At 39.8% G+C, this 23,110-nt stretch overlaps 1 protein-coding gene across 5 annotated transcripts in view; it reads right to left on the bottom strand.

Annotated features, from left to right (window-relative positions):
- Positions 1–23,110, bottom strand: part of APBB2 (amyloid beta precursor protein binding family B member 2) — a 160,410-nt gene that overhangs the window by 46,645 nt on the left and 90,655 nt on the right. For 2 of the 5 annotated variants that reach the window (XM_054294609.1, XM_054294612.1), the window contains 4 exons: positions 13,664–13,872; positions 8,740–8,802; positions 8,208–8,293; positions 8,038–8,098 (listed from right to left, as the gene is read on the bottom strand). In XM_054294609.1, coding sequence (XP_054150584.1) covers positions 8,038–8,098; positions 8,208–8,293; positions 8,740–8,802; positions 13,664–13,872 — 419 coding nt within the window. The remainder of the gene's footprint in view (positions 1–8,037; positions 8,099–8,207; positions 8,294–8,739; positions 8,803–13,663; positions 13,873–23,110) is intronic. The other 3 variants (XM_054294618.1, XM_054294630.1, XM_054294623.1) reach the window with 3 other exon arrangements.

Below are 23,110 nucleotides of genomic sequence, written 5' to 3' on the forward strand. Positions count from 1 at the left end.
AAGAAAAGGCAGTCATATTTTACACTAGAAACTAATAAAGGATGTTCAAACTCAGGTCTATCTTGCAGAGTAACAGAACTGTTAGGATAACTCAAGCAGATTTTGCTGTTCTATGACACACAAACATGACCCCCACAAACACACACATTGTCAGTAGAGACAAGCCCTGCAGGAGTTTACGGAGCATAAAGAATGTGCGCACCCATTTCTTCAGAACTAATGCTCTGCACTTGTTAACACTAACCTTAAATGCTGTATTTTCCCAATGTATGCTCTTCTTCAGGCTGACAGACACGTAAGTGCTTCTGATGCCATCAGCAGTACTTTATTTAGTATTGTGGTGCATAATTTCAAAGGGAATATGCATGACATCCAAATTTTAAAGGAAACAAAAACCCCTGGAGAACTCCCAACCTTTAAGTGAACTCTTGACTTTATGAATCAATGGAGAAAAATCTTCCAGCTTCACTAAAGTCAGAATTTCAGTCTCTTTGGAAAGAACATTATTACAAGTAATTTGATTTCTGCAGAAATTATGTTTACAACAGGATCCAAAGTCAATGAAGTTAAATCACTATTGATCAATTCCCACTTTTCAAAAAAGACTCAAATAAGTATGAATCCAGAGCCCAGAAATCTTGAGCCCTGGTGGACCTCCCACATTTGAGGACCTATTGACTGTCATGCTGTCTCCTTGAAGCACCATGGAGTCATCAACTCCAAACCTATGGAATAATGCATAATGTGCAACATGGCACTGTGATGCACATATGCATCATATATATTAAGCACATCTCACGCTTTCACATCTCTTAAGAGATAAATATTATCCTTTTTCTCTTGGATGAAATGCAGAAAATTTCGACAAGGAAAATGTCTCATTTTTTAAAGTAAAATTTACAAGTAGAACTAAAAATAAATATACATGCTGGCTAGAGCTATCTAAATATTGCTCTGTCATTCAACTCAATATTCTACGTTAATTGATTTTTAAATGAATTTCCTCCATAATTGCACCTTTCAGCTAGTCCACAATGGACAAATAACTCATCAAGTTTGTATCATGCTGGTTTCAAAATGCGTATGTGCAGTTTAAAACAGAAATAAATGTACACATTTATATAGGCAAATAAATACAAACAGCACTTTTTTCCATTAAACATCCATGCCACGGAATGGTAAACACTGTAACATTTCAAACTAGAACAAGCTATTTCCCTGAGCTGCCCTAAACTGGCAAGATAATGTAAATAATTGAAGAGAAATACAAAAATATCTGTCAGTTCATTTTGTAGCAATAGGATGAACAGACATTCAAGAGGCAATTCACAGTCAACAGGCCATTCCAGAGCTGAAGCTGACAGGGGCTACATAGATTGTTTTAGAGGAGGAATGGCTGGTCTCAAATGGGGAGCATGAAGGGCTGCAAGCTGGGATTACCTCACACTACAGCAGCAAAGCTGCTGGGGGGCTGACAGGGAGCTGTGCCAGCAATACCAGCCCAGCTGTGCTGAACTGGGAGCTGCTTGCTCACAGAATCCATTGGGCTGCACAATGGCCACAGAAACTTTTTGCCTGTGGCACATGAGTGTAATGAGCTGCTGTTTCTCCCAGTTTCTGTCCATTCTTGAGGGTTCCTTCAACAATCACACCCTAAGTACTGCTGGCCCATGAAAATTTTACTGTGTGGCACCATAAAACAGTGAATAAACTGTGATTAAAAACTACTAAAATAAGCAACACTAAAATATTAGAAAGTGAAGATTCTTGAAAAAAAAATTTATTTTTTTGCTTAGATCAGTAGCCTGGGGTTTTCTGTGTTCTACTGAACCACCACAGTTTGTTATATGGCTGTACACAGCAAGATGCTGTACACAGACTCCAGCCAAGAAAAACTGGACTGTGCACCTCCATTAGAGAAGTACTGCAGATGACACTGGCACTTTGACCTGGTGAAGCAATACAAACTGCCACCATGGAAGAAACAACATCACTAATAAAAATAAAATTTAAAATAGGTATATTCATGCTTTCTCAAACGTAGCCAGCATTTCCTAGTATCCCATGCCTGAGAGGCCACAGCAGCACATTGGGTGTCCCACAGCTGCAATTCCAGAGGCAAGGCTCCCTCCTGTGTCACCTCACCTGACTGGCAGCCAGGGAAGCTGCCTCCCCACAAGGACAGTGGTCACTGGCAGGCACCCAAAGTGCCCACACAACCTGGCCACTCATGGCAAAGGCAGTGACTGTCCCAAGGACAAAGCAGGACCCACACAGCTCCCACCTGCATCAGCCATCCTCCTGTAATACACTTGGCACCTCTGTTCTTACTTACCCCAGCAATAACTCCTGGTCAACACAACTCTGGCAGACACAGCTACTGTTAAGTCTGGAACTTCACTGGCCATGAAGATCTTTTGTTTTGATTTGAAACAAAGGTGTTCCTATGATTTATCTTCTCTTTTCCCAATCCTGCAGAAATCTCCCAGCCCAGTGCAAACCTTTTGTACAGCGCATCTTAACTAAACAAATCCTGATAATGCCCCCAAACTCAAGATGTAATTCTTGCATTATGAACCTGTAAAATAGTGGTAAATATTCAAGCAGTTTCCATTCTCTTTCACATGAGGAATGGCTTTGTGATGTATTTTTCTAAGGACAATTACAAGTAAAATGTCTGCTCAATATCCCTTCTACTTTGGGCCCTCATGTCCTAATTGTGCATGTTAGGTTCACAGTTAATTAGATCCCAGAGATACATGGGATTCCTAGGAGTGAAAGACATGTAATATTTTGCAGGATCTCATTATAGTCTTGAATGGCTTGAGAAATTAGGCTACATTATCCTGTGGAAACCCAGGGCACTGGGCATATTTCTCTGTCTGCTCTGGGGTGCCCTGACCCCCAGGGACCCCACTGATTTTGACCCTCATTCATGGAGAAAGTTTCCTAGACTTCAAGATAGACTAGAATCCACAAAAGTGTGAAATAGATTATAGAGATTAGTGTAGGTGTATGACTTGGTGAGAAATTGAGGTTTTGGGATTTTTAGTATGTTGTGGATGGAAGCAGGATGGAAGGGACAGGGTGTCATCCTGGGTTTCTTCTTCATGCTGCTTCTTCCTTTTTCTTCATGGGTTTGGGTGGCATTTTGTAATTGGGCAGAAAAGTCCACATTGCAGGCTCTTTGGGATCAGTTACTGGGTTAAAAGGGAAAATAATCTAGGTGTTCTTTCTTAACTGGATAGTTTAGTTTTAAAAGACCTTGTAACAAGAGATTGTTGGCCATTTTGTGCCTTCTAATGAAAAGCTGCTGAACTCGCAGTTGTAGGACTGTGTTTTACTGATAAGAGATAATCAACACCTGAGTCCAAACACGAACTAACTACCATCTCAAGTGCCTTCAATCCACACCCAGAGAAACCAATATTATCCCCGATATTTATATTTTACACATAGTATAACGAAAAAACCCCATACTGTAACTTGGAATGTGCTTATAAAGTAAATCCATGAGATTTGGCTAAATGCTGCATCTTCCTTGCCCTGAACTCATCTTCATATTTGATTAAACAAGACTCCATTTAGGAACAAGGTGGAAGTAAATATCCTCTAGACAGAAATCTGTATTATGATGTACTTCACATCAGGACATTAGGAATTTTTACCTAATGATACAACAGATGTCAATAGTAATAACTATCATTCACAGAGATAAAGAACAAGCAAACACATTCTCTGAAACGTCTAATGCACAACATGAGAAAGACTATTTAAAAAATAAATCATTGAGGATATGTAGTTTAGTGCTTTAGTTGCCTATTTCTAAAGGTGTTTTTGAAGCAGAACATTTTCAAGCACCTGCATCATTTACCTGCAGCAGCTCTATAGATGTGAGGGTGCCTTAGTGCTGCTAATGGCAAACAGCCAAAATTCAGGAACAACAAACCAGTTTAGAAACAGCGTCTTCCACCACTCACCATTGCTACCCAGGAGCTGCAAAGGTGGAATGGCAGATTACACTTGAATCAGTTTGTCAGGAAGACTAGTCAAAGCAGAAAAAAAGCCCCACAAAAAACACTTAAGAAGAAAATTGAAATTAATACACTGTGATTCCCTTATAAGGGTAAAGAAATAGGTAAAGATTTCTTCCAGTGCTATTTCCTAGGGAATGAAAACAAAAGACTGTTTTGAAAGAAACAAATTCCTAATCCAAATACCAAGCAAAAATACCACTTTGGAAGAAAAACTGTTGAAGATATCCTATTTCTCTTTTAGATTTAATCTAATTTTGAAAAGAGACTTAAGGTGGAATAAACTCCTCAAATTTAATTAATTGAAACTAATTGAATTGAGGCTTTTTGCAGCATTTTATGAGCTCGTGAGAAGACTGTAATATAGCTGAGGTGGACTGCTGGAAAATGCTGAATACTCCCTGCCTGCATCAAGAATTTAGAAGCTGCTTTGACTGTAAGAAAATAATCCTTTCTTGGGATTGCTGGACATGGCAAAAGCTCCTCTCAGGTTAAGTCTTCACTTGGGTCAGAAATCAGATTCATGTCCATGCCCACAGACACACACTGACCTGTGTCTAGGCAGGATGTTTTCTTCTGGAAAAAACCAGAAAGAAACAAATATACAATGTTTCCAAAACACATACACCTGCTCCTATAGTAAGAAAAGCAGTCAGGATATGGATATTAAATCTTTGGGGAACACAGTATTTTGTAAAATTATTTTGATAGTGCTTAGACAGATTATTTTGATTTACAGGCCACTTTCACAACAGCCACAAATCAGCTTGCCAAAGGCCATCTGGTTAAACCCTAAACATCAGGTAATCCCCAGAAATTTATCACCAACTCATTTTCCATGTTTTCAAGTTGTGTTTTCATTCACCCACAGGTGAATCATTAAATTTAAATACTTGTTATCAACATCTCTCTCTCTCTTGGAAACAGTCTCATTCTCTTCCTTTGAGATCCAGAGCATTTATTGGTTTCTAAAGCAGAAAACAGTCTTTTGGAGTAAATGCCTAGGACTTGCACGGGTTTAAACACATTCTTCCCATTCTTAGATAATGGACATAGCTAAAAATGCTCTAAATAGCTCTAAAATGGTGAGGCTGGAAAAGTGAAGCTTTGCTGAGCAGACAAATGCGGATAGGGAATCTGAAAATCTGTGCCATTCCTAGGGACAGTGAAAGGTTCCCCAGAGGTTCTGTTTCTATATATGGACAAAAGAAAAAATTTAGCACCTTCCTATGTTTTTACATAGGGACATTGTATTTTATAACAATGAAAAAAAAGACAACCCAGAAGAATTTACAGTCTGGGATTGCTAAAAGCATCTTCTGCCTTCCTTGAAACTCAATTAGGAAGGCACACATTGCTCTATAAATTAACCAGCAAGGTTACGATCTGTCTCCTGGGAAGCACCAATCCAAAACTCATTTCTAGCTGTGCATGTTTCACATGCAGAATTAGATCCTCATCAAGCACAATAAGCCATCTCTTCAAGATATTTCTACCAAAATAAATGGATGATATCAAGAAGCTGGAGGTAATAATTCTCCTCTTTCCACTTCTCCTTTGTGACCTTCTGCAGCAACCTGACCGTGACGCCACGGACACGAAACCATGAACTGCATCTTAAGCACATGGTACACAGAGAAACATTTGTTCTTTACTGATAATTATGACACTTAAATGGGTTGCTGCATAAGTCACTTTTCTTACAACAGTTATATTAATCATATTACATGCTTTTTCCAAAGCAGGCATTTTTGCAGTGCTTCAATCTTTGCAGAAGCCGACTCTCTAGGGGAGAACTACTAAAGCCTCCCACAAGGTGGCACGGTTCCCTTTGCTGAAATACAGCATTAAATGTGCCATAGAGACACTGGATTTTTTCACAAATGTACTGGCCAACGTCATAATTAGGTTTAAAAAGGTTTAACATCTCTAACACACCTCTAACAAAGTTCATTTTAACAAATTCTTCCAATAGGTAGTTTAGTGAGCAAAAACCCCCCATTTCTTCTCTTTTCTTACGATAAAATGAAGAAAAAGTATTTATCTGTGCTTGCTGCCCCACAAAAGCAAGCTTCAATCAAAGATAGTTAAGGCAGATAATATGGCAGGGAAGAGCCTAAAAGGCTAAAAAATAGCTGATTTTTTCAAGTGATCTGTTTCAAATCCTATCAGACTTCTTTCAGTCTCTCCATATCTGGGGTAAAATGGATTAGCAAGGAATCCACCTACCCCATCCCCTTCCCAATCATGTGAGAAATAAAGGTCTCAGAGCATTTTCGCCAGGTGAAGATTGTCCCTGCTGTTTCTGGACCACTTGCCATTCCTGTGAGGTATGGCCATAGGTGCCCTGTCCTTGGGACAGAGGCAGATGCACTGAACAGCTCTGCTCTCAGCCTCTCCTGCTGCAAATCAGTGTCAGCACTGCTGAGCTTCACCTGCAGCCAGCCACACTATATCTGCTGGGGTCACTGCTGCCCCTGCACAGCATCTGCATTGGGCAGAAATCAGGCAAGGTGCTTTGAACCAACTGATTTTTAAAAAGGCAAAAACATGTCTAGTTTCCCCTCTATTTCTTGTCTTGCTCCTCTCAATGACTTCTGTGACTGTTTCAGTGCTCAGTATATAAGCACTATCAGCATAGTTTTACCTGAACTGGTAAAAGAAAACCAGTTGTGATAGACAAAAGAAGACAAGCTTTTGGCACTGCCCCATTTCACAGACACCAGAGAGGAACCTGATCGAAAAATACTGAAGTTTCAACAGCAAGTGAGAGAGGGAAGGGAAGTGATGGCACAAGTTATTTGTCCACAAAACTACTGCCATGGTCTTCCATGCAGGAACAGCTCCAAAAATACTCAGTGCAAATCACCTGGTAAAATCGCAGACATACCAAAACACTGTCTCCCTTTAAAGCTTTCCATACCATAAGGTTCATCATGAAAGGAACAACTCTATCGTTCTCAGGACTGGAACCTAAAGCTTCTCACTCCTTCAGCTCCATTTACTGTGCTCAGAATTTAGCACTTGCTTTTAAACTACCAGTGAGCCCAGCAAAGTACAACTATTTACATCTCAATTAAATATCACAAGCCAAATAATCAAGATGACAAAGAAAATTAGGTGCCATGATCAGTCTGTTTTCTCTCTTAAAATGTATCATTAAGGCTATTAAAATTATCAACTCTGTATCATACATATTTGTTCCTGCAAATAAGTAGCTTCAGATCCTGTCAGTTGCTGCAGCTGTATGGAACAGCCAAAATACTTATTTAAATTACTTGTATTTTCAATTATACAGATTTATATACACCCTTAATAATGGATGCAAGCAAAAGGCAAAACTATCAACAAGGCAAATCTGGAGATAAGTATGCAAGCATACAAAACTTTCTGCTGCTTCTTTCTCCTCAAAACCCTTAGATTCCAACAGTAAAAGCTTTGATTTAATTATGGTGCTTTGTCACATAATAGCCTAATTTTTCTCTATGAAGTGCATTCTCAAAGTAGCATTCTCTCTTCCAAAAAATGAAATTTCTTGTTCTAAAAGGTAACTTCCTTGTTAGTAGCTGTAAGTTGAAGCAGACACACAAAAAAGGAAGAATACTTTAAAAAAGGACAAACTTGAAAATAAAGAGCAAATTCTGTCACTGAATGCACCTGGAAACTATCTAGAGATAATAAAAATCAGAGCTCTCTCTCAGACAGACACTCAGTTGTGCAAGAGGACAGTTATTACAGTTGGACAGTGGAATCTTGAGCTCTTAAATCCAATTTCCCGGCTTACATGATTTCAAAATAAGTCACACTTGCCTGACCCAACCAAAGGAAGCTTTAGATCTGCAAACTCCTTTGATGGAATTAGTCCTGCATGGTCAATCCACATTGTGCCAAGAGGAGGGGTACACTTAATTTCAAAACTTAGGAGACATTCTGCACGTTGGAAGTTTATGCTTACAACTGCTAGATTTTTAATTGTTATACCATTGTGGATCTTCATACAGACCTTGGCTTCTGGATCACTGTTGATGCTACAAGAATCATCATCATCAGATTGTGGACCATTTCTGTGACATAAAAACATCAAAACAAAACAATATCAGTCTTAAAATCATATGAAAATTACAGCACAACACAGAGTTGGTCATTCCACTGAGCCCTCTGAAGTCATTGTACCTGAGCTTCAAAGAGGCATAGCGTAATGTTGCTCCTTCAAACTCCTTCAGACTTGGGTCTGGGTTCACAGTGGCTGCATGCAGGTCCTAGAGATAGAGGCAATGCTATTAGTATAGTTTTAATACTATTATAATAGCATAAAGTATACCATCATGTTATTTCTTATCTCAAAGGGAAATTAAATCCTCCCTGCAAAGAAGCGATAGTATTTCTGGCTGAAGTTGAAAAGAGGCATGCATATAAGATATATATATACATATAAATATTTCTCAAGCTGCATTTCATTCAGTGCAGGCATCTTATTTGTTACATCATGGCAGTTGCCCTGCTAGCTTAGACTGAATCCATTTCAAGTGGAAAGATAGAAAAGGCAGCATGTTTGTGAGCTAGACATCCCTAGCAATACCCCCATTCACTTTGGCCTAGGTTATGAATGACATTCATGGAAAAATAAAAGGGGAAAACAGCCACTGCCATGCAAAAAAACAAGGGTAATAGTAGTAAAGGTTCTAAAATCTGACAATATACTTGCCTTCCAAATGTCACTATTAATCTTTCCCCCATTCAGTACAGCAAAATCACTCCATGGCTGTTTCTAGACACATAATTATTCACACAGGAAGAAGCACATTGATAAAAAAAATAAAAAGAAAAAAAGAAAAAGAAAAAAAACACAAGACACTGTTGTTAGCATTGATATTTACAGGATGGGTTAGGGAACAGATCACCTCAAACTTCAGCTACTTACTCCACTATAGCATGGCATTTGGAGGGAAGGGGAGAGAAGACATGCCTCTAACAGTTACTTACCAAAACAAATGATTGAAACAAGGAAAGTTAATAAAAATTAGGAACAGACAATGAATTTACTCTTTAACTATGATCTTAAAAGCAAGCAAAATGAATCTGAATATGAATGTTGGCCACAGCTGCTACAGCCTTTGATCAACAGCAATTAAGGGGAAACATTAGGATTTCCATTTGATTGGTACTTTTGTTAAAAGACCCTAATGGTACTGGAACTGGAAGTACTGAAACACAAAAAAAATATATACAAGGGTAAGATACACACAAGGTAAAAATCAAATATTTCTAGAGAGAAAGCACAAGAAAAGGGCAAGAAGGGAAGAAGGATTAGTAAGGAATGCAGAGATTTCTTGCTGAAAAAGTAGTTTTGAAAACTCTAACAGATTTTTAAAAAACAACCCCAAACCAAACAAAGCACCCACCCTCTCCTTTTCCATTCAAGTTTCTTAAAGATTTTCAGAGGTGTTCAGTGGTATAATCAAGCAAGTAGCAGTGTGTCTAGCACTAAACAACCTGAGTGAGGTTCAGGCTTTTCTGTAAAGCTTGAGAAGAACAGCTGATGCAGGAGTGCCTCTCTCCTCTGTCTCACCTGGAGAGAATTCCCACAGTCCTCAATAAAAGCCAGGAAATTTGATTGCTGGGAGAGCCAGAGCCACTTCTCTATAGCTTCACCAAATCAAGAAATCCTGAAACTAGTTCGCCTTCTAAGATGAGCTCTGCTGGGCTGTCCAGCTCAGCCCCAAGGTGAAGTGGTACCCACTAATATGGCCCAAAGTATTCATCTGCAGGGAGGACTTCTCACCACAGAAGCATTCTCAGTATATCCCCACTGGAGGAATTATTTTGTGAGAAACAACTCCCAGGAATAATCGTTTCCTAATGTGCCTTTGAATTAATTGAGTTGTTACCTTTTCCTCCCAAGCCCCCTGTCTTTAATTACCAGCTGCTGGTGCTTATGTTACCTACAGAAGAACCTCTAGAGGTGTTCAAGACCTGGGATGACTTAGGCTATAAGAAGACACAACTACTATCACCAAATTCTCCTATGATCTCAAAGAAGCTCTTTTTGAAACTTAAACACAACAGCTTTTTCTCTGCACAGGAAATGGGAAAGAGGCAGCAAAATTTCTAAAATTTGGAAAAGAATGTTACAAAAGGCAAGGATTCAAAAAGGAAGCAATTTGACAACACACAAGAGAAAAGAGAGATCTAAAATGGAGTCAAATTTCAACAGCTGTGCAAAACCAAAATACATTTCCATGCTTTTGAGGGGGAGGAAGGGAAGGAATGTTGCAGGTTATTCATATTTAGCATTTATTAGCATTTTTGTTAAATCAGCAGGATTTTTGCATAATGCTTAACCCATAATTGCTCTGGATTGAAATTTACTGATTATCTTGTGAAAGAAAAATTGCCTTGCACTTCATGTAAAAGTAAGACATTTTCACATTATTTTCCTTTTTAAAACATTTTTCCATTTCTATGCACGACAGCATCATTCCTCCCTGCCGGTTTTTTTAAATTCTCTGTTCAACAATAATAACCGTTTTTCTTTATGCTAAATATCCAGAGTAAGCTACAACATAAAAATGGCTGAATTGATCTGCTCTTTGTTGACTGCCCTCAGCTGTGAGCCACATTCTACCAAATAAAGTAAAGTTTCTGTATATTACATTATTTAAGAGACAGGGACACAAAATAAAGTTATGGAATAAAAGGAGGAAACAAGACAAAGGGTAAAAAGGTGTTACTCAGGGGGGGTGGGGAAAATAGTGTTTCTAAATGTTTGTTTGACAAACTCATAACCTGAAAGAGCCCAAATAAACTCATTTCAAGACTGGCACATGATGCTTTACAGACAAATGCAACTTAGATAAGGTATTTTTATGGACTCACAAAAGCCAATTGGTTCAGATATCAAATACTACCCATGCCAGTCCTCAATCCTAGATTTCACTCTTTTATCTGCCTAAAATCTTTTCAGAATGAAGCAATACAAATCCAGCAGGGGGGAATGAGCTAAACACATTGCCTTGCAGCACAGGCTTCCAGCAGCAGTGAGGGAAGCAGCAGCACACAGCTCACACAGGGTCCAGCTGGGAGGTGGAAGCTCTCCCCCACAAGGGATGCTGGCAGTGGTAGTGCTGGGATTGAGGCATTTGGGAGCCCCCAGCCTAGACTGAATTCCCAATCTTCTGTGAAGTGTCAGGTTGACCTTATCACAGACACCTGCATTACCCTTACCCAGGGAGGGAAAGGAGGAGCACTTGGGTATGCAGCAGTGCAGGGAGCAGGAATTGAAACAAATATTGCCTGCCAGTGACTTGGAGATGATACAGTGATGGCATGCACCAACTGCAGAGAGACTAAGACTTAAAATTTCATGATAGCTGACACTGTCAAATTATTTCTTTATTCCTATCTCAAACACACACACTATGACTTATTTCTCTCTTACTGCTCTGCACTGGGGTTCTATTCAGAACCAGCTGAATCACAAAGGATTCTTCCTCCACTTCCTTTCAGTAAAGCTTGGCGTCCGTGGTTTCAAGAAATGCAGGACTTCTTCTAATAGTTCCCACTATATCTCCAGCCATGCCTGGAGCCTCTGTAGCTGTTTCAGTATTTGGAAGTGGACAAAATCCTGGGCCCAATTCATGCTCTTGTTTTGAGCTCCCATACTCCAGACTGCTGGTACTGGATTGGAATGCTGTCCTAATGATCACTGAGTCAAAAAGCCAGTACTGCTCCAATAACCCTAAGATGCTGATCAATGAATGCAGAAATTGACAAAAAGCAAATGCTTTTGCCTATATCTACAAATAAAATAACTACATGATATCATACTAATATGAATTTTGGGGATGTGCTTATTTCTGTATCACCTTTTACAGCACAGTACATGATCTTGGTGCTGCCATAGAACTGTCTATGCATAAGTCTTTGCTGGAACAAATTCCTTGCTGAATTAGAACTGCTATATCAAAACGTAGGTGAGCCTACTACATGTGTATGTCTTACTTAATACATCTATACTGTATTAAAATCTATGTTATTATAATTCACACATTTTATACTCTGGTGATGCTGTTGAGAATTAATGATTATTATTCATAATCACAAACTATATTTCATTTAAAGCAAAAAATCATGAAAGGTTAAAAATACATGTAATACATTACCAGTAGGTCTGAAATTTTAATTGTAAAAACACTAAACAGAAGTAGAAAAATATTTCAAATGAAAATACGTTTTTCTTCTCCTCTGCAGTTTACCAACCATACTGATTTCTGGGTTTTTGTGAAAATCATCTATAATTTACTAATTAAGGTCCCATTCTCTACATTCTAGAGTTAGAAAAATAATAACACTAAAGTTATATTCTTCACATGTACATGACAGGAATTTATACTAGAAGCTCGTGCAGCCCTTTACATTCAGCATTTCTGAGGTTTTTTTCTTGTTTTCTACCACAATTGTAACAGTCACAGTTCTTTCTCTATCAATCCTCTCAGAAATTATTTCCAGCATGCCTGGTGCACAATAATGAAATGTGTTCAAGTCTGCAGACCTTATGAGTAGCATTTATGAACACGTGAGAACAACTTTCTAAAATAATGAACAAGACTGTATGTATTTAAGCCTACACAGGATAAAAGTTTTAGGGTCAAGATGGTAATACATACTTGAATGTCCTTAACTCCTCTTAACTTCCATGTAAGTTAGTTTGATGGATATATGAACAAAATAAAAAAATGTTCTCTCTAAAAGAATTAAAAACCAAAAAACCAAACCCCTAGGGATTGCCTGATCCAAAACTCAGAGCCAGTACAAAGACTTTCCTTGACAGAGCTGTGGACATTTTTCTGAAAATTCCATATAAAAATAATTTAAAACCAACATTATCTTACACGAGTATTTAATTCCATAGAAGTCTTCCCAGCATACTCAAACAAAGTGATTGTGTTTTTCAAAAAATACTGTTCTTTATGAGAATTAATTTTATTTTCTACTTACATGACACCAAACAAACCCTTGGATTGTGCCTGAAAGCATTATTTTTAAAGACAGTACCAGGTACTGCTCTTTCAGCACATGTGGAGGGCAGAGTCTATCTCTCTGTTTCTAGTTAAAGCCTGATAGATATTTGGTACTGGCAGGATTGACAGACTTACACCTGAGAACACTTCATGTTTATTCAATAGAAACTACCCTGAGAAGGAATTAGTGTCTCAAATGAAGACTGATATGTCTTTTGTGATGCTCCTGCCAAAAGAGCCAAAAAGAAGATGCAAACAAAGGGTCCAGCCAGAAGTCTTCTGTCATTTGCAAAAATTGTATGTATCCTGTATCCCTACAATGCAGCAATGCTTCAGAACTGCCAGTTTCACACTCATCAGGCACTGTCTGTCCAGTTTATCAGAGACATGCCTGATTTCATCCTACATATCTAAAGTTTAGGGTGTTTTATCAAGCATCACCATTATAAAATGAATATAGAGAATAGATACTTACGAGGTATTAACAACAAGTAGCTACACTTTGAGACATTATTAGGCCAGCTTAGCTATCAGCTACGCCTGCAAGTTCAAAAGGTTATTTCTATTTTCCTTACAGTATATAGCCCCCAAGAAGACACAGCAGGTTACCTCAGTTTCTGGAGTAGGAGATGGAGTAATGGAACCGAGCGATCCTTTCCGTGAGCCCTGGAGATCCGTTGGGATGGACACGGGACGCTGCCACTGAGTTGTTCCTGTTGGTATGTGCCAGTAGTAGATCCCAGCAACGTCATTTATTTTTTTCCAACCAGGTGGTAAGTCTGGGTCTGTCTGAAATGAATGATCACTCCATATATCTGCTGAGAACAGGAAAAGAAAAAAAAAATCACACAAAGACACAAACAGTTCTTCCATGGGTCTGCATACCTGGTAGTGCTGTTTTACAGTTCCTGGGCAAATGAATACCAGAAAAACACATCAAATTATGGAGACTCAACGTAACATGATAGATGAATAACCTCTTGTTATACTGCTGCTCTTAATCTCTTTTTGGAATTAAAAGTTCCTTTTTAGTCTATCCTTCAAGCCTTCTACTAGATATTTTATTATGGTTGCTTTTTTCCTGAGTCTCTCTCATTTCTGCTATCCAAATTTATGCACATACACACAAAAAGACACACAAATGTCATGATAACTTGAAATAACTCTTACACTCCAAGGTACAAACCAGGCTATTTCTCTCCCATAGCCACTTTAAAAGTTCTTAAATTACTAATTTACCATTTGAAGACTAATCTGAGCAAGTTCTGCAGAAGAAATGTTAGATGATACCATTACACTCAAATGTAATAAAAAACCTCACCTACGACCCAAACCCAAAATCAGCAACATGACCATAATCAGTTCCAGAAGTTCACAAGAATTCTAAACATTTGCTTTTAAATGTCTCCTGTTGTGGTCTCTATGGCATTCAGCATGTAGTTCCTGACTCTAAGGTCTTACATGTTTTAAAGCCTATTCATCTTCAACCTTGCCCACTTTTGTTTCCCAACTGAATAAGTCAAGTGTGCTCTTCTCAACCACATAAAAGGCAAATAAATGTAAAACACCTTCCATAATTTGGGCCACATTATGCAAGAAGTAATGTGATCAAATATCTAAACATCACAATGAGGTATGTGTGCAACATCTGCAAGTCCAGTTTAAGTTTAAAGTTCAGGCACAGCTTCTGTCCTTGCTATGCATACCTACGGATGTATGCACAGCTACTCAAACATGCAGGCAGCAAAGTGTTAAGCTATGGTTGCATTAAACTGCTAATTTCAAACTAATCAACCAAAGACTCAGGGGAGCCAACATACTGTTATTTATTGTTGCAATGACATGCAGCACCAGAAAGACCTATACAGGAATTACTTTGAAGTAAAAGCAGATAAAACTCACAGCAGAAATAAAATTTTTAACCCAGTGACTGAAACAAAGAATGTGTCTGCAACAATTAGTTGCAAGACAATAAATTATCTCATATGTGAACAAACAGTTGGAAGAAAATAATGTAAAATATCTGGGATAAGAAAATAGCACTTAGCTGAATAATACTAATTTATTTTGAAAATTTATCCATTAGTAAAAATAAATACTAAATACTAAAACAAAAATAATGTTTTCATATGTTGAAAAATAAAACAGGAATTAGAGTCATTTTCAATTAACATAGCTCAGGACTTCCACAGAGCCACATTTTCCACACCAAATGACTGATTTGTGTCTGTGTGCAGGTGCTCCTCAGGCAAAGGGACTGGCCTCAGGCCATCTGATAAACACAGCTGAACAGAACAGCACCAGAGGGCATGTGTTCATCCTGAAACACCAGCCTCATCTTTGCTATGCAAACCTGCTTGAAAAAAACCCAAACCAAACCCATGTGTGTCTGAGCCCATGCTGCAGAATGGCAGACTGCTGGGATAACCTTTCCACAGGCTGAGGTTTCCTACCAGCACGACCTGGGGAGCCTCCCTGGTGCACTGGCTGTGCTAATGGATGGAAGCACTCAGTGTGCAGGGCAAAGGCAATGCAGCATCACTAGAGATACCAGCACAAAGAAACACAACAAAGTAAGCATCAACATATAAAATCTAACAAGACAGACAAATGTGCTTCAGGCATCAGAGACCTGCTACAGGCTATCAGGACATCAGTGGCTTTACTCTGCTTGAATGTGGAATTACAGGTAGTAAAATAATTTCCATCTGAATTTGGAAGACCCCATTTAATGGCATGACATTTCAAACAGTGTGATTTTCATTGCACAGCAGCTGGGTGTTATCTCCACTTCCAAGAGAACTTGGTGGTGATGATAAGCAAGGTGTGGGGACAGAGAGTTGGTGCCTCTCTACTTAGGTCCTTGTGCATGAGGGAACTTGGTTTACTGAAGGCCAAGCAAGCTTTCTTCCTGAAGAAAATACTCTTAAGTAAGGCAACATGTCTAACACAATAAATTTTGTATTGAACTGGGAGTTGTGCTTAGAAAAACATGCCTGTATTTTGCACATGCATCTCTTCAGATGAAGACAAATCCCACCAATCAGCATGGCTGGGGCACTAATTTATGGACAAAAAGAGCACTCTTGAGTAAGAGGAACTGCAGCCCCAAAGGGATTGAGTTTGGCAGCATGCATGACTTCAAAAGAGAGACTGTAAAAATGCTGTACAGAGTTACCAGAGTGCAAATTCTGTTCCTGGGAGGTGTAGTACAGTAACAGCCCCCATGGCACAGGACAATTTAACTGTTATTCCACATGCTAAAACCACATTTTTTGAAAATTGGGAGACAGCAGCAAGGTAGAGTTATACTATGACAGAAAATAGATTCAGGGAAATCTGGATATTACCTCTGGAAATGAAAGGCATCATTGCATCATTCAAAGGACACATGCTTTGCTTTTCCAGGGATTTGTTTCAACAGAAGGATCTCATTTTGTCTCCTTGGAAGCAATGCAGCAGATGTGAGTGCACAGCCTCTGGCTAATGCAAATGCAGCTCTGCTGGAGTTGGTGGAAGCATGAGCCTTTCAGTCAGTCTTTCTAGCTTAAAGAGGGCTTATTTCACTGCATGAGATCAGAGTGAGACTGCTTGTCTGCAAGACTCAACAATACTGGTAAACACTTGATCTACACTATCTAAATAGGTTAAGTAATAAAATACCCACACTGTACAGAGTGAAAGATGAGATATCTCTTTTTTGTTTTGTATTTCTAGTTTAGCTGTCTCAATTCTTATGATTATTTTGAAACAATTTTTCTTCTGTTAAGATCCTCTGAAGAAAAAGGACACCATCCCAACACCAGATTTGATTGAGACTGATTGCCAGTTTTTAATTCCACAGTAAAGAAGTGAACTGAAAAGCAGCGTTCATTGTCCAGGCTGGAAGCATGTTGGTACAAATAGGAACACTTTCAGTGTTTTCCAAATGGAAAAAAATAATCTGGTCAATAATAAATCTGTAGTCACTTCTGAATTTCTGGCCCTCCCACTGCTCACCTTCCAGCAGTGGATGCACAATATAAATGAAGAATTCAAACTGAAAAGCACCTTGTTTGTAAAAAGAGATCTAATAAGCATCAAAGCTTTCTATGTCAAAAATTGCAGAGAATGGGTCAGCAACAGCATCCAACATGTTGTCCTAGTGTTTGGCTACCAGTGGGAAATCACTAGCTTCATATCTGATGTCTGTCTTCATAGCTGGGCTGAAGCATGATGAAGAGCTGGCCCACCATACCACATGTGTATTACAGATCCTGTCCCTCTAGGCAAGCAAGGGGAAGCACAAAAAGGAACTGGGAAGACAGGAGGATAAAAAGGTTTTATTAAAAGGCAAAAGGTGGGAGAAAGTATTGTGTTTTTTTTCCGAAGTACCAAAATCTTGAAATGAAAATGTTTTACTTCAGTGTTCTGCATCTAAATAAAAGCAAAACTAAAGGAAAAGGAGGCCACAGAAACTCAGTCTTTTTGAAGAGATGCCAATGACTTCAGCAGATCCAGGATTTCATCCTAAGGGAAGCAGATTCCCCCACTCCATACACACACTGATGATCAAGTCAGGGACTGAGGGGAGAAGGAGACTTTGTATTAATGACGGAGGGCAAGTGAAATTCAAGGAGCACTCTCCACTCAATAGCACAACAGAAAGAACAGAGGTCAAGTACATTTTTATCCCGTCTATTTCCTGCAGTGGGTTCAACGTGCAAGTTTAAATTGTTTGGTTTTAATGAAAAGAAGTCTCCAAAGATAACGTCTCACTTTTTATGCACTACAGCAAAATCAACAGCTTCACCCACTTAGATGATTCACACCAATGGTGGCCAGCAGGCAGCCTCACCTAAGTACCACTGCAAGAGGCACGAATGGGATCTCAGCAACAAATGCAGCACAAACACAAGTCAACAGGTCAAATAACCATGAATCAGACACGTCTGCCTCATTTGGGGAACGTTACTCAATGAGGAGTGATAAGCAGCCAGAAGCTGGACATTTGTCACATCTCTGCTCACAGCATGTAACTGGTTGCCATGGCAACCCTGTCATCCTCCTTGCCGAATTGCTGAACCAGCCACCAGTCACATGCACTTGGGGAGGGGAAGATTCTCTAACACTTTCCAGGAAAACAGGCTGAAACGTGGGATCTACAGGCATACATGTAACCAAACTATCTGTGCCAAAATGATTTGCTGTTTTGATCAACTGTAAAATCAACCACAATCAGAAAAGACTGACTTTGTAAAAATCCTAAGGAAGTTTGGGATGAATTGCCAGTACTATTTTTCTTTTTCATGAGATGCAATCTTTGTTTGGCTGTATAAACGAGATACTACAAGCAGAAGCATTCAAGCAGAGATGACTAATCTAAAGGAAAGGAGAAGAAAGCAGATTTATCAACATTCAGGAAAAAAAATCCAGAGACCACAACTAAACCCACTTGTTTCCTGTCTTGGCTTATTTTCCCTTTCAATAACCAGAGCCCAACCTGCTGATATAAGGACCACAATACTAGCACAACTACCAAAGAAAACAAGGGCAAGTGACTTCAGCAGAGGGGCTCTGAAGAACTGTTGATAACAGCCATGGATGAGGGTGATGGATGATACTAGCTGTCCTGCTTAAATGGGAGAATTTTGGGGCTCTCCAAGTTGTCTGCTCAGGGGCAATAGAGTCTGAAGGGCAGAGGTGAAGCTGTGAGAAGCCAGCACCACAGCTGGTGTTTACAGGAGTTGATATGAACAGCAGCAGCAGCAGGAAAAAGTACTGCAGTAAGCCTGTGAGGCAAGGTCTATATGCTCCTTCCTGGAAAATGGGCAAAAAATAGGTAAACACAAGAGGACTAACCTGTTCACCAACCAAAAACATCAACAAAATAAGCAATCTGATAAAGTAAGGAAGGAAGACTTGGAGGTGACCTGAATTGCTGTGTCAAGGGCACTTTTGTGGCAACAGATGGACCAGGAAGAAGTCAGCCTCTGTCCCAGCTGGAGGAGGGTGGCTGCTTAGCCAGGTGAAGCAGTGGTGAAAACATTAAATTATAGACATGTAGAATCAGAAATTATAGACATGTAGGAAGAATCATGTCAGCTTGAGCAAAAGCTGATGAATTGCTGCCTGAAAAGTGCTGTACTGGAGACACATCCTACAGCTCTTCCACAAACATTACTGTGTGACAAGAGATCAATATCTTGATTAGGGTGCTGATGGACATTAGGAGAGCTAGGCAACTAAGAAGATCTACTGGGTCTGGATGGAATTGGTCCAATTTTTTTCTTAGCAGCCTGTAACATACTGCACATTTTATTTATAACCAAAACAAGTGCTGGAAAGACCCAGTGGTTTAGTTAATGTTAAGCAGCGCTTGCATAGGCCCAAGATCATCTCTGTTTTCAGTCTCAAGCAGACAGGCTAGGCATTGGCCTGCTAGTGCTAGTGTTTGCATCACTTTTTATAGATGATTATTTATTTCTTCACTTACTAAGCTTTCTTTACCATGAGTCATGACTTCTCATTTTTGCTCTTCCAGTTCTCTTCCCCATCTCACTAGTGGGAAGAAACAAGACACAATAGAATTCAAAGCATATTGGCCAACCTAAGATCCAGGAAAATATAAGCAGGTACCATCTGGGGTGGCATGAAAAAGAGTCCCAAACAAGTGAGGGCAGCATATAAATGAATGTCCTTTCCACCACCTTGTGCTTAAATGAGACAGTGTCTGAACAAAGTGCACCAATACCTTAGAAGATTTCTACCAACTAATTTTCAAAGCAGTCACAATAATTTGCTACTGTTCCAGTGAGTGATGTACTGCTTATAAATACCTTTTGCATATCACAGAATTACAGAATGGTTGGGGTTGGAAGATACTTCTGAAGATCATCTTGTCCCATCCCCCTGCTAAAGCAGGTACACCCAGAGCAGGTCACAGGGGATTGCATCCAAGTGGGTTTAGAATATCTCCAGAGAAGCAGACTCCATAATCTCTCTGGGCAGCCTGTTCAGTGCTCTCCCCCTCACAGTAAGGAATACAACCAGTATAACTGAGTTTCTAGCTGATTTGAAATACTAGTTCTCTACTCCTTCCACTAGATGGCAAAAGCTTTTACTTAAAGAATAGTCCAAAACACAGCAGACTGTATACCTCTAAATTGGTCTAAATTCACTGTGATCATGCATTGTGTGATCGTGACCCAAAGGGCCTTGTCACCTCAAAGGACTCTGAGCAGCAAATGGTTCATCAAGAGCTATTCAAGAGTATTTTCATTACCATTATTAGGAAATTACTAAAAATGGTATTGCAAGTCAATTTTCAGGGCTAAACCAGCCCAGCAGCAATCTGCATCTGCTTTTCTAATTTTTTTTTTTTTTTTTGCATATTATCTCTTCTTCCTGTGCTTTTCCCCATACAGAGCAGAACTGCAGCATATGATCTCATGTTCTGGGTTCATAGCATATTTACTACTTCATCTTGTTTTAGAAGCAGGGTTTTGTTTGGTCTAAAGAGGAAGAATCAAATGACCACCCCACCCAAGGGACTGCTGGACTGACAGAGCAAAGCCTGTGCACACACTGTCCCACTGACCAGCAGGCACCTGCACTGCACACCAAGGGAGGGCAATGTGTGCATGCATGGAGTCCAGCCTTCCTTCCCTTCAAATTTATCTGTCACAACAGCAGCAGCCAAGCATTTGGTAGAAAAACTGGGAAAATCACACTGGTAGCAGCTCTGGATTTGTGTATTTCTCCCCTAAAATAAAGAGTCTGATTCTCCTGTCTTGTCAGAGTGAACTGGTATGCTAGTGTCAAACCACCCACAGACAAACCAATAATTCTGGGCAATGAACAAACATAGTCAGGAATTTTCATCCAAAACAGAAAGGTTCAGTCTATAACACTGACACAAAAGATATTCAAGTTAAGCACAGATGTCCTTCTGACTTCAAGACACAGGATGCCTGCAGAGCAGGAGGGGATGGTGTGCCAGGGTCTGGCATATGGCAGTGGGGTCACATCAACAGCTTCACTCTCCACAAAGGAACTCGTGCACCACAGTGCTTTACTTACAACTAACACTCTTGTTTTGCAGGCTTCAAACAGATTTCAGTAGCTCCCAGCCTGTAACTCTCTATTTTATTGAAAGGCTGAAGACACAAGTGGTCCCATCTCCTTTACACTTTCTGCTAGTAGCTAGTGCTTCTTACCTGGATACAAGCCATGAAAGACAGAGGAACAGATCTGAATCCCTCCAATACACCTGCCATTAATCCCTGGTACAAAGAATGGTACAGGGTTGGACTCCACACTTAATCCCATTTGTCTGAACTGAGGAATAGCTTTCTGTCCTCTCTGTTGTATCCTCAATAATTGAAATTGAGGATTGGCAATGTGAGTGAGTGCCACTAGAATCTGAATGACACAAGTAGTAAGAGAGAGTATGGAAGAAACAATCTGACTAGCAGTCACCATTTTGTCTGTTTTAGAAAAGAAACTGTATAAAAATATTTGCATTATGAGCCAGGTACTGGGCAAAGGTAATTTTCTTCATCTAAAATATAATGAGGCCTACTGACTTCAGGAGTCAATGGAGAGAAAGGACTGCACTTCTCTGGAGAATACCCTGCATAAATATGTTGATATACTCAGACATTTTAGGGATGTGCTCATTAGTGGTTTTGTGCATATGAATGGCTAATTAAAAGCAAGTGAAGTTGCCCAGTGGCACAGAAACACAATACAGCTGGTGGCTTGACTAAATCTGCCTTTCCTTGACTGCTTCATTTAGAGCACTGTGCAAATACATTAGAAAAACCTTCTTCTGAATCTGATGATTCAGTGAAAACAGAACATAAAACTGAATTACAATGGATCTACTGTGTGAAATTAGATGTTTTACTTCACAAAAAAAGCTAACTTTGCGAGAACAGTAATTTCCCCTCTCATATCCAAGCTCTGCTCATCCTTCAGCTCACACACTGCAGCAGAGGCGCTAGGATGCCATGAAAATGACTGCTTTATCCTCACACCAACCTTGTGAGGCAGGAGAGTGCAAGTCCTGTTTTAAACAAAGTCAGGGGGATGTAGGAGAGGTCTGAGGTGCACTAAATAACTCCCTGGAGTCATGGCCAGCCTCCAGGTCTGTGCAGGCTCCCTACACCAAGGCCCAGCCAAACACACACAGTACACAGAGATCAGCCACTGTGCTCTGGTGTGACTACACATCAGAATCCCCTTCCATCCCCATCCTGCAGCATGGGCTGCTCCTTCTACTATGGCAAAACTTGGTCTACTTAGTACTATCAGTAAAAGCTGGAGTGTGACTTTCAACAATCTATACAATGGATTCATTTGCCACTTTAAATCTGTAGTGAAATGTGCATTAGAGAGCAAACTGAAGGCTCCTGTTTTTTTCCAACATAGAAGTCAAATACCTAATATTTCTCCATCTGCAAATTAATTTCATGTTGCTACAGTACTGAAGGGATGGGAAAATTTATTATGGTGAAAATCCACTTAGAGATGCATAAGCATGAAGTTGTGCACAAGCCTAGGAAGCAGCACATTGGCCCCATGGCCTGCCTGCAGTCAGAGACACTGAGGGGGAGGCCTGGGCACCTTGGGCAGCTCCAGCCCATGCTGAGGGCTTGTAACACAGTGAACTCAAGCTTCACCTCCCAGCCTCACACTTTTTATAAAAAAGAAAGCCAACAACCAAACAACTTTAACCTTTTCAAAGTAATTTTGCTTCAGCTGAACTAAGTATTTTCCTGCACAATGCACAGAGCCATCCATGAAGTGCAATGTATGGCATCTACAGGAGGAAGGCTTCACGAATGGGGGCTTCTGACAGCAGATGGAAGCTTCAGAGGAGCTGGCTGCGTTTCACCTGCTGTGGGAGAGGGAAGCACGCTGATAGCGCACAGGGGCCTCTTAGTCCTGCAGTTTATTCTAGTATTTCACATCACTACATTGGTATATCAATTTTCTGTTAAATCTAGTCATACTGTCCAAATACCTTCTGGTATTAAGAAATCTCAAAGATGTTAATCATCTTTGAAAGCA

This window comes from Melozone crissalis, unplaced genomic scaffold (assembly GCF_028551555.1).
Source record: "Melozone crissalis strain CALT ecotype California unplaced genomic scaffold, PUWL_Pcris_2 ptg000006l_1, whole genome shotgun sequence".
Classification (NCBI taxonomy): Eukaryota; Metazoa; Chordata; class Aves; order Passeriformes; family Passerellidae; genus Melozone; species Melozone crissalis.